General features: G+C 40.4%; 1 protein-coding gene across 1 annotated transcript; it reads left to right on the top strand.

Moving 5' to 3' along the window:
* Positions 1-321: 321 nt before the first annotated feature.
* ywhag2 (3-monooxygenase/tryptophan 5-monooxygenase activation protein, gamma polypeptide 2) lies at positions 322-5,712 on the top strand. The gene is made up of 2 exons (XM_005951299.3): positions 322-598; positions 3,631-5,712. The coding sequence occupies exons 1-2, from the start codon at positions 512-514 to the stop codon at positions 4,285-4,287; spliced, it is 744 nt and encodes a 247-aa protein (XP_005951361.1). The 5' UTR covers positions 322-511; the 3' UTR covers positions 4,288-5,712.
* The last annotated feature ends 8,143 nt before the right edge of the window (positions 5,713-13,855 follow it).

The following is a 13,855-nucleotide window of genomic DNA, read 5'->3' as shown; positions in this document are numbered from 1 at the left end:
ACCGGTGGGTGACGTCACCGCGGTATGTCCATCATTTATACAGTCAGTGCTTTAGGTAGGCCTTTTTGTCGCTCTGCTGGGGACCCCATTTCCCATAATTCATCTATAGCTCACCTTTGCTCCCATCCATCCATCCCCATAGGCCTGGCCCTCTACTTCCCATGTATGGAGTGTTACATCATTGGCACAGACACCCACCTTTTCCAGTGATGACGCAGCCCGAGAAGAGTGTGTGTGTGTGTGTGTGTGTGTGTGTGTGTGTGGTGTGTGTGTGTGAGGAGGAGGAGGAGGAGGGGGGAGAAGGAGAAGGAGGAGGAAAGGCAGGGAGGGAGGGAGCGAGGAGAGAGGAGAGGGTGTCCCGTCTGCACGGAGCTCAGACAGACAGCAGGGAACAGCTGCAGCATTAGGTTCGCGTAGGATTTCACTGCATTGCGATTTAAAATTTAAGTAATTTCTTTCCCCAAACTTCACGTAGAGCAGCTCGACAAAGCAACCAAACATCATCTAAAAAATGGTTGATCGCGAGCAGCTGGTGCAGAAAGCCAGGCTGGCTGAACAGGCTGAGAGATATGATGACATGGCAGCTGCTATGAAATCGGTAAGTCAATTCAAAATAACAGTAAAATAGAAAAAAAAGAAAGATGATAACTGTGGCTTACATGTGCGTGAATATCGGTGTAAAGCTGCTGCGTTTGCGTAAAGGCTCGCCCTGCGTAAAGGCTCGCAGCTGTAAAGCTGCGGTTACAACTGGCTCTCGATATTACAGCACTACATCTGGGGGTCATTCTGAAATAACGTTCATTGTGTTTATTGTGCTGTCGCCAGTTCACTGACAGCTCAGAGGCTTTTTTTTTCTGATTCCCGTCCAAATCGGCTCCTCCTTGGGCGGTGCCTTTCTATCGGCCGTGCCGCTCATTGAGGGCGCGTTACAATGAAACGCATGCAGGCCCGAGCTTTCACTCTCAGGCTAAGAAGACTCGAATCGTGGAACGGCTCTGCTCTGACACATTTGCTGATTTCCTTTTTTTTCTCCCCTTCTTTCACCACCACACCTCCCATTCCTCCATTATGCTGAATTTCTAAGAGCTTCTGCTGCTGGGAGCCATGTGAGGTTGCTCAGGAAAAAGCCTATCAACTGCTCTTGCCCCCCCTTCTCCTCGTCCTCTTCTCCTCCCACTCCTCCTCCGCCGCCTCCTCTCCTCTCTCTTTGTCACATAAATTAAAACAATAAGAATGATGGCGATCATTTTAATGTTTCTACTCGAGGCTTGGAGGATAAATTGGAGCATGATTGCTTTGGACAAAGAAAAAGCTTTCATAAACTAAACGCTCTCCTCCAAACAAACGTAGGAGGCAGCAGAATCTCTCTAGAATATTCTTTGTCATATTGCAGTGAGTCAGTGTGGTCAGATTTGATTACAGGAATTTCCTTCCTATTTATTACTTTATTTGTCAGATATCACCTTCTGTGCATGCTGCTTGTGTATCAAGGGCTGATATCTGGTAGCATTTTAATGCCATTTTTGGTTAATGACCCTGGTTAATGGTGTAATATTTGATGTGAAGAAGATGACATGCTGGCCTGCCTCACTGTAGCTTTCTCAGCTCTTAATGGATGGTGCTGAGGACAGAGCCTTTGTCTGCCTTTTTTTTTGTTTCTCTGGCCCCTTAAGAAATTCTGGGAAGTGGATTCAGTAACAGGTTTTTAAAAAAAAAAACTGCTGTGTCACACCAGCTCATACTGGAACCAGCAACATCCCGGTAGTCTCAGCACAGCGTCCGTGAGCTCACACACGGATTAAAATCATCCCACACTTTTTAAAACGAGGAACATTTTGCCTTATGCGAGATGGGTTGAGCCCCCGTGGAGCACTTGTCATCGAGGGTTTCTGGTTGCAGGAGGTGGGATGATGTGCGTGCAGGGGAGGGATTCCTTTCTCTTTAAGCAATCTGCCATGTCAGTGCGGTCCAAAGTGGGCCCTTTTGCAGGGGTGTGTACTCTCCCTCTCTAATCGAAGGGAATCCCTCGCGTTGCAGCCAGAGAAGACAAATGATAGGCTGTCACCGTTGTGTTCCTCATGAAAAATGTAGGCAGAAATGTGAATAATTACAAGAAATGCCCTTCAAAAGTTTCCCAACCAGTGCTGATAGACAGCCCAAAAGACAGAACTGGCACAGAACTCTTTTCACAGCTGATCTCATTTTTGCCTAATAAAACATTTAAACGACTGATTGATAACTCTGTATCAACCTCAGTCGTTCTTGTCTTGTTTTATGACCATGTTATCAGCAATGAGGTATTTGTTTTATTTTGTACATATATAATAGTATAACTATACTTATATATAGTGTACTAGTGTAGTTCCAGTTGGAAGCATCACAATAATTAGAGCAGTGACCTGTTTCCTTTCTTTTTACAACAAAACCCCCCCACATAGGTTGAGTCATCAGATTAGCAGTAATCTACCTCATTTGACTGTTTTGTGTGTTTTTCATCTGCAGTCTGATGGTATCACTGGGTTTGTGTGACAGTTTTGAACAAGCAGAGCAAAGTCCACTCAATCCCTATGAGTTGAGAGCTTTGCTCTCCATCGCTGTGACATCAGCGAGTCTGCGCCATGTTTGTGCTCCTCTGCCTGAGCAGAGAATGTCAGACCTGCTCAGGAGAAATGTTTGCACAAAACGAAAAGCTTTTTGAGTAAAACCTGCAAAAAAAATTGCAATAAGCTCTTTCTTCTTTTCTTGGTGAAAGGTTATGATAAGCCTAAGCACCATGTTTCGTACCGATTATTGATCTGCAAGAGGCCATGTACCGGCACAAACTATGTTTCCAATATAAAAGCCTTGAGTTACATAACCCAGTCTCTTTGAGGACTGCCCGGCCAGCATTCGGATTCATCAAAATCTCAAATTAACAGCCTAACTCAGAGTGATGTCACCGTGTGGTGTTTTAGACAGGTAAAAAGGTCAGTTTCAGTTGGGGAGAAGGTCACTGGGACATGTGAACCGCCTGAGCAGTGATGGTTTTCATTTACAGTGCAGCTGCCCCCGAGTGCTCGTGGGAACATTTTAGCCATCTCCAGTCCTCCTTTCCTCTCCCAACCCCCCACTGCTGCCAACTATCTTGAATATCATTTCTCACTAACTAGCATTAGCTGTCCACGTGGCAGCTGAAGCTACTGGTGCACTAAATGAATGGATTGCCATGGAAACTGGAATTGCACATGACGTGAAATATTGCTCATCTTCTTTGCTGCGGATGGCCCCATTAACCCAGGTTATTTCATGCAAAAGAAGCCCGAGTTGTAGCAATTAGGACTGCAACTAACAGCTGTTTTTGTTATTGGTTGATCTCTACATTTGTTTAGTCTTTAAAATTAAAAATTTCATGGAGTTCTATGCTTCCATTACAAACCACTAAAGAGCACAAAATCACCCTGTTTTGAGAAGATGCAACCGTTAAACAGCAACAGCCTTGTCATTTTTACTAAATCATATTACTGACTTCTTGAGGTCATTTCTTGGATGAAATGTTCTTGCTTTAACTTTTTTTTTTCCACAAAGTGAATGTAGTCTGGTGCTGTTATTTAACAGTCCATCTGCTTCTTCTTCTTTTTCTTGTTCTTCCAGGTAACAGAGCTGAACGAAGCCCTGTCCAATGAAGAGAGGAACCTGCTGTCTGTGGCCTACAAGAACGTGGTGGGTGCCCGTCGCTCCTCCTGGAGGGTGATCTCCAGCATTGAGCAGAAGACCTCGGCCGACGGCAATGAGAAAAAGATTGAGATGGTGCGGGCCTACCGGGAGAAGATTGAGAAGGAGCTGGAGGCCGTGTGCCAGGATGTGCTCAACCTCCTGGACAACTTCCTGATCAAGAACTGCAGTGACACGCAGCACGAGAGCAAAGTGTTCTACCTGAAGATGAAGGGCGACTACTACCGATACCTGGCTGAGGTGGCCACGGGAGAGAAGAGGGCCACCGTGGTGGAGTCTTCAGAGAAGGCCTACAACGAGGCTCACGAGATCAGCAAAGAGCACATGCAGCCCACCCACCCCATCCGCCTGGGCTTAGCTCTCAACTACTCTGTGTTTTACTACGAGATTCAAAATGCCCCCGAGCAGGCCTGTCATCTGGCCAAGACCGCCTTCGACGACGCCATCGCTGAGCTCGACACCCTCAACGAGGACTCCTACAAAGACTCCACTCTCATCATGCAGCTGCTCCGAGACAACTTGACACTGTGGACAAGTGACCAGCAGGATGACGAGGGAGGGGAGGGCAACAATTAAAAAGAAACCGCACTTCGAAAAAAAAAATATGAAGGGCCGGTGGACTTTGGCAGCCGCTTTTGCCGATGATACTACCGCAGCAGCAGTTCTTTATTTTTCCATGTGTTAAAAGAAAAGAATCAAAAGAGAGGTGAGAGTGGAGGTTAAATCTTAGTTTAAATATATATAGAAATATATATACAGTTGAAAGGGGCCTCCGTCTTCTTGATTTTCTCTTTGACATTTGCCAAAACCACTGATATGTCAGTCAATCAGCCTGAAGTGGTTGTTGTTGGATTGAAATGGCAGCCTCACACTGGCGTAGGAACTGAACTTGTTCTGTCAAGATAAGCTGCTTAGTTAGGTTTTTGCGTGATAGAGATGCATTTGAGTCACTTGAGAGAGAAAATGCTTGAATGGGAATGCCTCACAAAACTAGTTTGCATTGGTTCCAGTAGTAGTCTACGTAAGAGAAAGAGCCCTGAAAGCCACTGATGCTTTAAACTCACACTAGCAAACAAAGAGAAAGTTTCAAACCAGTCAAGTCCCCCAAATTTTAGAGGTTAAATTAGACGGGAGTGAAAATATCTGAGGATTGGTTAGTTAAATTTAATTCCCCTCGTTCTATTAGTCCGTTTTGTCGCTGGAACCATCGATTCCTTTGGAGGTGAAGATTACTAAAAGGCAGAGACTTAACAAAATAAAAAAAAAAAAAAAAAGACAAAAAATACAAAATAAAAGCAGCTTCAGAGTTTGTGGTTTACTTCTGTGTTTGTTTTATTAAATGCACTTGCCTACTATACTGTTTCTTCAGTGTAAGATGATGACAACAATAATATCGATTATTCAATATTGTGCATGCCGGTGATGTATTTATATACAGTAGCTTGACTTTATTAACTTATACTGTGGGTGTTAAGTATTCATATGATTGAGAAAAACAGGCTTTGTCTGATGTTGATTTCTAATTTATTTCATTTTGTTATGGTTTTTGATTTGCTATACCAAAATGCTGATCGTAAAAATTGACCTGTAATGGGCGTTGCTATAGTGACATGCAATATGTGTATTTTAATTTGTTAATGAAAGAAAAAAAAGGAAGATAAAAACCCACCAGTGATCACCTAATCTTATCAGCTGGTGTTTGTCACATTGAAGTATGATTATGATATATTTTGTTCTTTGAACAGTATTTAAGTACTTTTTTCTGTCATGCTATCCAGTTTTAATAATGGTGAAGTTTCCAAGCTCAATGTTTCTGTTATGAATTCACAGACATGGACCATATTTTATTTCTGACAGTATACATTTTTTTTTGTTTGTTTGTTTTTATACTTTTTAGCTGTTCCTGAGTGACAAAATATCTTGAATGTGAGTCATTATGTAGCAGTTGCACAAGAACCGAAATAATAGCTATGATAATAAAAAAAATATGACTAAATTATACATGCACCATTTCCGTGGTGGTCTAGTGTATTGTTGTATCGTCACCCATAAGTAAATTTGTTCTTAAAGAAAACCATTTCATAGGAAAAAAATGTTTCACTATTGTTTTGTGCCCTGAGTACAGTACTGGCTTCTTTTTGTGCGTGCCTGTATTATTTAAGATGCCTCGTTTGCAAGTTGACCTTTAATGGGGGGAAAAAAAAGGATTTATCTGCCAGTATTTTACTTTCCTGCAAGGATGTGTGAAAGATAATATTTTCCCTTCAGTGTTTTCTCATTTTCACGTTTCTGCTGTCTGTACAGCACATGGGTATGAATAATCATCACCAACAGTCACAGGGAGAGCACAGTCAGTTCGCTAGTGTTGGTTATCGATTAGCGACTACACGTCTTCAGAACAAACTTTAAATAAACACTTAAAAGCTGCTTAAGAGGACAGAAAGCTGCTGAACGGGTTTACAGTCACAATGCTGCTAGTTCTTTAGAGTATTAATATATTCACACAGATGGAAGTTTAGTTTTTTCTTAATGCATGGCAGGTTGGGAGACCTTTTTTATTTCAGATGTGACGACTTGAGAGAGAAACCTAAAGCCTTAAGGTCAGTCATACAACCTTGTTCATGTATGCCGGTTATGTCACCATCATGAGTCAGCCTCCATGAGCTCACACTTTATGTTACAGCTGCTTTGATTTATTTTTAACGCAGTTTAAAAGTTGACGGCGCTGAAAAACTCGCCACTCAAAAAGCATGAAATCCTAATCGGCACAACTGCTCACGCATGTCACCGATATTAAAATGGAGTTCAGTCCTTTGCTTTAATTTTTAAGTGTTGTGTGTGGAAATGAGTAGAAAGGGAATTTTGTCACTTATTTTTGTTTGGATATTTTTCAAAGACTTTCACTCATTGTCAAGAAAACATGCATTGTGTTCTCTTTTTAAATTAATTTGTTTTATTTTCCCAGTGCTTTGTGTTTTTCTTTTTAAGTTTTCATTATTTGGCAGTTGATCTTTGTTTTTATGACATGAAAACATGCAGAAATTACAGATAAATTACAAATTTGATTAAAAATAAAAGAGCTGAGCTGCTGCAAATTAGTCAGAGTTGGGGGTCAGGGGTTGATTACTGAAAACAGTACAAATTGTATCCTCTGAGGAATTTCTGGTTGCCATCTGTTGCCCATTAAAGTTATTTGTTTATCAGTATTATTCTATATTTTTTTCTTTTTGTCTGTTACACTCATGCCAAAACCACCACAGCTCATTCTTTTTCATTCCAATACTCAACATTTCTGCCCACACATTAATACAGGAAACCAGTTTGACCTTGTATAACCTTTTGTGGGTCACATAACTGGTGCGTGTATGTGGTATGTGCAAGTGTTTGCATCCATATCTTGGTGAGTATGCGTGTGTATGCAACTGTGCTGTTCCATGTGCTGAACTTATGAGATGGAGTCTGTATTAGCTGCAGTGCAGAGATGCTGCCAGCACATACAGCTTACTGCAGTATGTCTTACATGAGGCTCTTTTTCAGGCCGCTTTGCTAATCATTAACTAAATTAGGCCATAGATCAAAGAATATTTCTTGAAAAGATTAGAGGTTTTATGACCGCAGCAATAAAACAAAGTCCTGCATCTAATGTTGGGCAAGGATGGAGAATCACCATCCCTTAGGCTTTTAAATTCACCTCCCTGTTGTATTTTTTGACACCCAAAGGTCGAGTTTATCTGAGCATTTATGCACATCTGTCAACCCAATGTCGCTGATAAAGCTGCTGGCTCGCCCACCCCCGGACTGCAGCCTCTCGCTGCAGCTTGCTGCACTGAACCTTTCATGAGATGAAATTCTCTGCTTTGAAAGGTCCTCTTCACCAGCCAATAGCTGACAAGCTTACTCTCTGCAGTCACCAATCCTATTCCTGTTGCTAGGGCTATAATAAGTACCCCACTAGCAGCCCAGTACCTATTGCATCCTGTAAAAAATGAAAGCTCAGAGCGCACAGGAGGCATTAGGATTCAGCACCAACCTATCTTCATGCTGGTGCTTCAATGCACTCAGTGCCACACTTTCAGGGACACCGGTGTCACAGTTGTTGGTAAATGCTGCTGACATTATGCATCCCAAAACACTCTGGGGCCTGCTGATGGACGTGTAATTGAATCTCCAGTAGCTACAAATTCAATTTAGTACCACTCATGGCAAATTCTTTCAAATCTGAATAAAACTCAATAGTTTTACATGCATACATATACATATAGTTTTCCATACATATATGTTCATTTAAATTAGTTATTTACATTAGGTATTAAAGGCCCTATGCACGGGAAACATTTGTTTAACTGTGCATCACTTCCACATCCACAACAACTGCTTTGTCATTACAGGAAGTATCATTTCCCTGATGAGTCCAGGATGACGATGCAGTTAGGTATCATCGAGCCATTGTCATGCCATCAAAATGTCTTTTAAATCACTGAATCGTTATCATCAACAGAGGGCCACAATTAGATTTCCTGAGACGTTTCTGGTGATACAAAAGAATGTATACCTTTGATGACGGATTAAAAATAAACTTTGGAAGTCAGGCTTGTAGTGATAGGGGCAGGTTATTTTTGTCCTCTCTGAATTTCACAAGCTCTTTCAAGGTTGTAGAGAAGTAGCTGTCTACACACTTATTTAGATTATGTACGTGACGCATAGAAGAGGAAACTGAAAGTACAGACACTGAATTTAAAGACATTTTATAAATATGCTTATATGTCTTATTTCACCATTCTCATCTCTTTCCAGCAAATTAAAGCGAAAGAGTTAGCCTAGCGCTATCTTAAAATAACTAAAACTCCCTGCACTGCACTCCCAGTGTGTCCAGTACCTTGGATATTTTTAGTACATCCTTGTGGTATAGGATTGTTTGCCCTGCTTGTGCTGTTGGCCATGAAGTTAAAATAATACAATGCTTTTACAAGGTGCTTTACCTTATAAAAGTAGGCACATAAATGCTTTAAACAGGTGATTTTAGCCCCTCTCTAGGTGGTTGCCAGGCAACCTGATGGCATTCTCGTATGTCGTTGTATTGCAAGTTTTGTGGATGTAAATCAAATGTTACTGTCATGAAATGAGAAACAATGCAATTCTTTTGTATGTAACATTTTCAGGTAAATAAATACTCACACACATCATTTTAGCCTGATAATATATATGATTGTTGGGAAGCACTAATGCAGCAAGGTGTTCGCAGGTTGCCTCTGTGGTGGCCATCTTGTTTTCCCTGTAAAGAGGAGGCCGCCTCAGTTGCAGCTCTTTTATAGGCCAGTCTGAATTGAGAAGGTGTGGTCTCTATTGTATTTAAAGCTGGCAGGAAATGCTGTCTGTATGTGCAAGATATTGGCAAGAGACAATAAAGTAATTACTTCGGTTAAGATAGAGTGATGTCTGATGTTTTCCTCACCACACCTCTCTGCGTAACAATGATATAGATAAGAACCTTGGGTGGCCCAAGATTTACCTGTGTGTCAAGTCTGGTTGTTTAATTCCTGATAGGAGTTAGTGGACAAAGAAACAGACAGACAGACAGATTTGGTGTATTATAATAGGAATGCTTGATGGGAACAAGAACAAAACCATTTTTAGACTTAAATGTGTAAAGCAGCAACTTCAGGGACTAACAAACACAGAAGAGACGCAAATGGCAGCTCTTGGCGTAGACCCTTTGAAGCCAGCTTTAAAACAGACTCAGTCCACACAGACACTCGTGTTAAAATTCCAAATTAACCAGCACTAAATTGCATGTTGGTGATGAGCATTTTTTTTTTTACCTTATCCATTTGAATATTAATTAAGGCTTAAAGTTAGGGATGTTGACCCTTTTGATTGACAGGTGTGCTGGCACAGGCTGCTGTAGCCAGTCACTGATTGGTAAGGGTTGCTCTGATAATTCCAGCAATCTAACAGGACAAGAAAAGTCAGGAAATTTGTGAAGCTGTGTTTTTTATTTTTTATTGTTGTTGTTTTTTAATCAGATTTGACTGGTGATTCAGGTTTTTATGTCTGTATATAAATACTGAAACTTAAGTTAATTTAAAAGATAACCTGCTAAACGTGTACCTGGAGGCTGCCAAGTGCAAACACATGCACAGAAGGATTTTTCTAATAATCGTGACTTTTATATTTTTAGTTACTAATGCAATTAAAATATGAATGGGATTAATTGGCAGGTTTTCTTGTTGACAGGAAACTCCAGTCTGTCTTAGCTCAGGTAAGGTTTTACACTACTTTTCTTAAACATCAAGAAAACACCAGTTTCTCAAAATCTAAAATTTTGGCTTTTGATACCTTATGCAAGACTTACGGCCTTGAGAAACAAGACTTTTTTCCAATACTTGCAATTCCATGACTATATTGGCAAAAGAATAAACAGCTGTGTCCCTGGAGACTTCTTGATTGTTAACATCTTCATTGACGCTTATGACTCCGGGAGTAACAAAGCCCTGATAAGTAAACTGTACAAATGTATGACTAAGCTCAAAAGGGACTCGACAATTTACATAAAACAGAAATGGGAAAAAGAAATGGGCATTGAGATTACAGAAGATGGGTGGACACGGATTTGGGAAACACAGTTTACCACAACTAACTCCAACATGTGGCGGGACTTTTGTTGGAAGAACATTATACGCTTTTTCATAAGACCTAAACAAAAGTCTAAATTCAGTGCTACACCTGCGCTTTGTTGGAGAAATTGTGGGGAAGTCATGGCAGATCATGGACACATATTCTGGTCCTGCCCATCCATATGACCCTTCTAGACGGAAGTTGCAAAAATAATCACAAAGGTACTGGGATTCAATGTGACATGTACATTCGTATCATTGTATCTGGGATATTTTGCAGAAGATTTAGTTACAGACGATGTTTATCTCCTGAGAATTTTCTTGGCATCTGCGAAAAAGGCTATAACAAAACGCTGGCTTTGTAAAGACCCTCCCACTATAATACTTTTTACCTGGAAGACATCAAATTGATGGAATGTATGACTTTCACCCTGCGACTCCAGGGAGACTTGGGAAGGAGACGTTGGAGAAAATGGCTGGGCTTTACAAATTGTGGCAGCACTCTTTAATGCATAGAACTTGCAATACCAAAGTATTGATGTATGTGTGGATGTACAGCTGTATACAAGGGCATATATTGTCTTCCCATGACCTCATAATATTTTGTCTTTTTTGTTTTTTTCTGCATAAAAATGTTCCTAAATAAATAAAAAGTATAAAAAAAAAAGAAAAAGAAAAAAGAAAACACCAGTTTCTAGCCATGCTTGCACAAATGGCATTGTTATTTCATCCACAATTTTGAATGAATGAATATTGGATGGTTTACCATTACATTGGTGCATTTGGTTATTCTTGCTCCCAAGAGGATGAGACATATTTGGTTTGCTGTGCTCTGAATTAGCAAATTATGAAGGCAATTTATACCATCTACCAAATCCTAATCTAACATATTAAACATGGTTAGAAAAAAAAAGAAAGAAAATGTCTGCTAAACAGTAGAGTATTAGCACTTTCACATGCTTCCTTGTAGATGTTAGGAAAACAGAGCTATTGTATTAACATTGTATTATTTGAGGCCTCACATCTGTCAGTGACTTTAGTCAAAAGGTCATCACAAAGTCTAAGCTTGGTTGCAGTCTATTGATTTCCTTTCACAGGGCTGCACTCTACACTGAGTGCAGCATTTTCTGCTGTCTGCAAATTTCTGCACTAAAAGGCAGTTAACCTCCTGTAGTCCATGCTTCTCACAGTCATTGTTGACCCATTCATTCATCATCAGCCAAACCCCAAAGCTTTCATGGCTCATTTGAGGACTGTGGGACAGACGTGGCAGCTCTGTGAACCAGCAGCAGCAGCACCATGCTAAAAAATAGCACATCACAAATGTAATTAAAACTTAAGACATTCTCTAAAAGAATAGGGAAAGACTAAGGGTTAAGTGAGACTGAAAGACCATAGCTGAAACCTCTCAGCCCAACACCAATAAATAAAACCTTAGATTAATGCTGAATTGAATCACTTTCCTCCAGCAGCAATGCCAGACACAGTAAGAATATATTTCTGAGCAGTTCACTGCACAGACATGTCAGATTTTGAAAAGTTTATGATCCAGCTCAACGTGATCTGCATCTCAAAAGATGCAAAGAAGATAATAGCTGTACAGCTCCAGAAATACCAACCCATTAGAGGTAGAAAAGGAGGGAGAAAAGAGAGATAGTGAGAAAGAGGGGACTGATGTAGAAGCAGAGAACAGAGACAGATCTATAAATAGGCCTCCCTGCAGCCTGTGAATAGACAGTGAGTAGACCAGAGACATCAGTGTGACAGCCCCTCCGCTGTAGAGACTATCTGCCTCTGTTTTAGTGGTAAGAGTTCATATCCGTGGTTAAAACACTCTGATTCATCAGTTTTACCCCCAACCGAGCAAACTAGAAAACAGCTTGGAAATAACACAGACTATACAAACAATCAGCTCTGATCTGTTTTCTTGAAGTTCATTCCATTGTGCTATTATGTTTTCTGGTGTCATTAAGTTATGATAAGTCACAGAAAGCTACAGACTCTTTTGGGCACAGAGACAGCTGTTATGCATGGCTGCTGCAAAATAAATTATTCAGGCTAACATTTAGACTTTGTATTATTTATCAAAAAGTGCCACAGTGTTCAGCTGAAGGCTTTACGCGACTATTTTAGGGAGCACTCGTCCCCAAACAGTCCGAGATACATTGCACCTCTCCATCTGGCTGCAGAACACAGCGCTCTGCTGTCTGGAGTTTTTAAAAAATTATTTGGTTACAGATGCTTTCCTGCAATTTCTTTTAATACTAAGGCATTATTTCAACCTGCAGAGTATAGCATTATCAACAAAAGTTTGTAAAATTAATCCAGTCCATTTGCTGTCTGCATGTTTGGTTAGGGGCTTAAATTTCAGGAACATTACAGCCATTAACATAACTATTCGCTCAGACTTCCTTATTTAAGCTTTACATTTTATTCTCTTCAACTGCAAAGGGTAGAGTTATAATTTCAATGGATAGTTTTCCCATTTGGACTTTCTCAGGGTGGTGAAATGGTGTGCTGGCACTATGGCAAAAATAATACGGTCCTGCTGATGGAGGAGATGAAGAAGGCTCCTCTAAGCGATTGGAATCAAAAGCAAAACAATGAGGGGCTTTAAGGAGCATCTACACATGAAGCAATTCACTTGCGCATGATGCTTTGTTACTAGTGGATATTCCAGGCTACTGTTGCCTAAGTAACCTCTAATGTATTTACCATTTTGTGAATGGTATCTTTTGCTTTCAGTAGTAGCTGATTCAATTACCTCAAAGTTAAGTAAGGTTTAACTTTGGTTGATCCCACTAAATATCATTGACTTTCTATGGACTCTGGTTGCCACGTCAGTGCTAGTTGATTCCTGTGTGATTGCCCTTTTTGGGACTTGGGAAGATATTCAGTTTGCATTATCTTAAATAGGTCGATCAGTGTTGTGAAACAGAAAGCAATCTGGTCTTTGTGAAAGCAGTGCTGGTGTCTGTTGCCACCTAATGATTTATCCATTGTTTGTTAGCAGAAATACAAATTTATGGGAAGTTAAAATAAAATTTTCACTTCCAATAAAAGCTGTTAAAATTCATTACATGGACAAAAATAATGGACCACCTACACCTATAGGAGCTGCTCAGCCAATGAAACAGACCTGGTGCACAACATTTCCTTTGAACTCTCTGTGCATCCATGTGTTAAGTCTGGTTTAAAAGACGTTTCTGGGTCCAAATGGTCCCAGTGATTTGCCTCAAGTTGGCATTAAAGGAACAGCTTTTAGCTTTTGGCATTTTAGAGCCAGTTTACAGCCACAAGCTTGATCAGCACTTAGCGATTGAATCGTGGCAAAGTAAAAGAGCCTTCAAGTCAGCTCAGGATTCAAAGAAGTGACTGATGGAACTACACAGGTATCATTTCTTTTCTAATTTTTATTTATAGTTGTAGAAACAAATTCAACTTTAATTTTGACGAGTCACCTGTTAATGAGGCTCAAAATAACCTTTATAAAACTGTAGTTATCACAAATTCTTGAGGTGAATTGAATT

The sequence above is a fragment of the Haplochromis burtoni genome, unplaced genomic scaffold (genome assembly GCF_018398535.1).
Source record: "Haplochromis burtoni strain Fernald_Lab_line unplaced genomic scaffold, NCSU_Asbu1 Contig_750, whole genome shotgun sequence".
In the NCBI taxonomy this organism is placed as follows: Eukaryota; Metazoa; Chordata; class Actinopteri; order Cichliformes; family Cichlidae; genus Haplochromis; species Haplochromis burtoni.
This window is presented reverse-complemented; position numbering and strand designations above follow the sequence as displayed.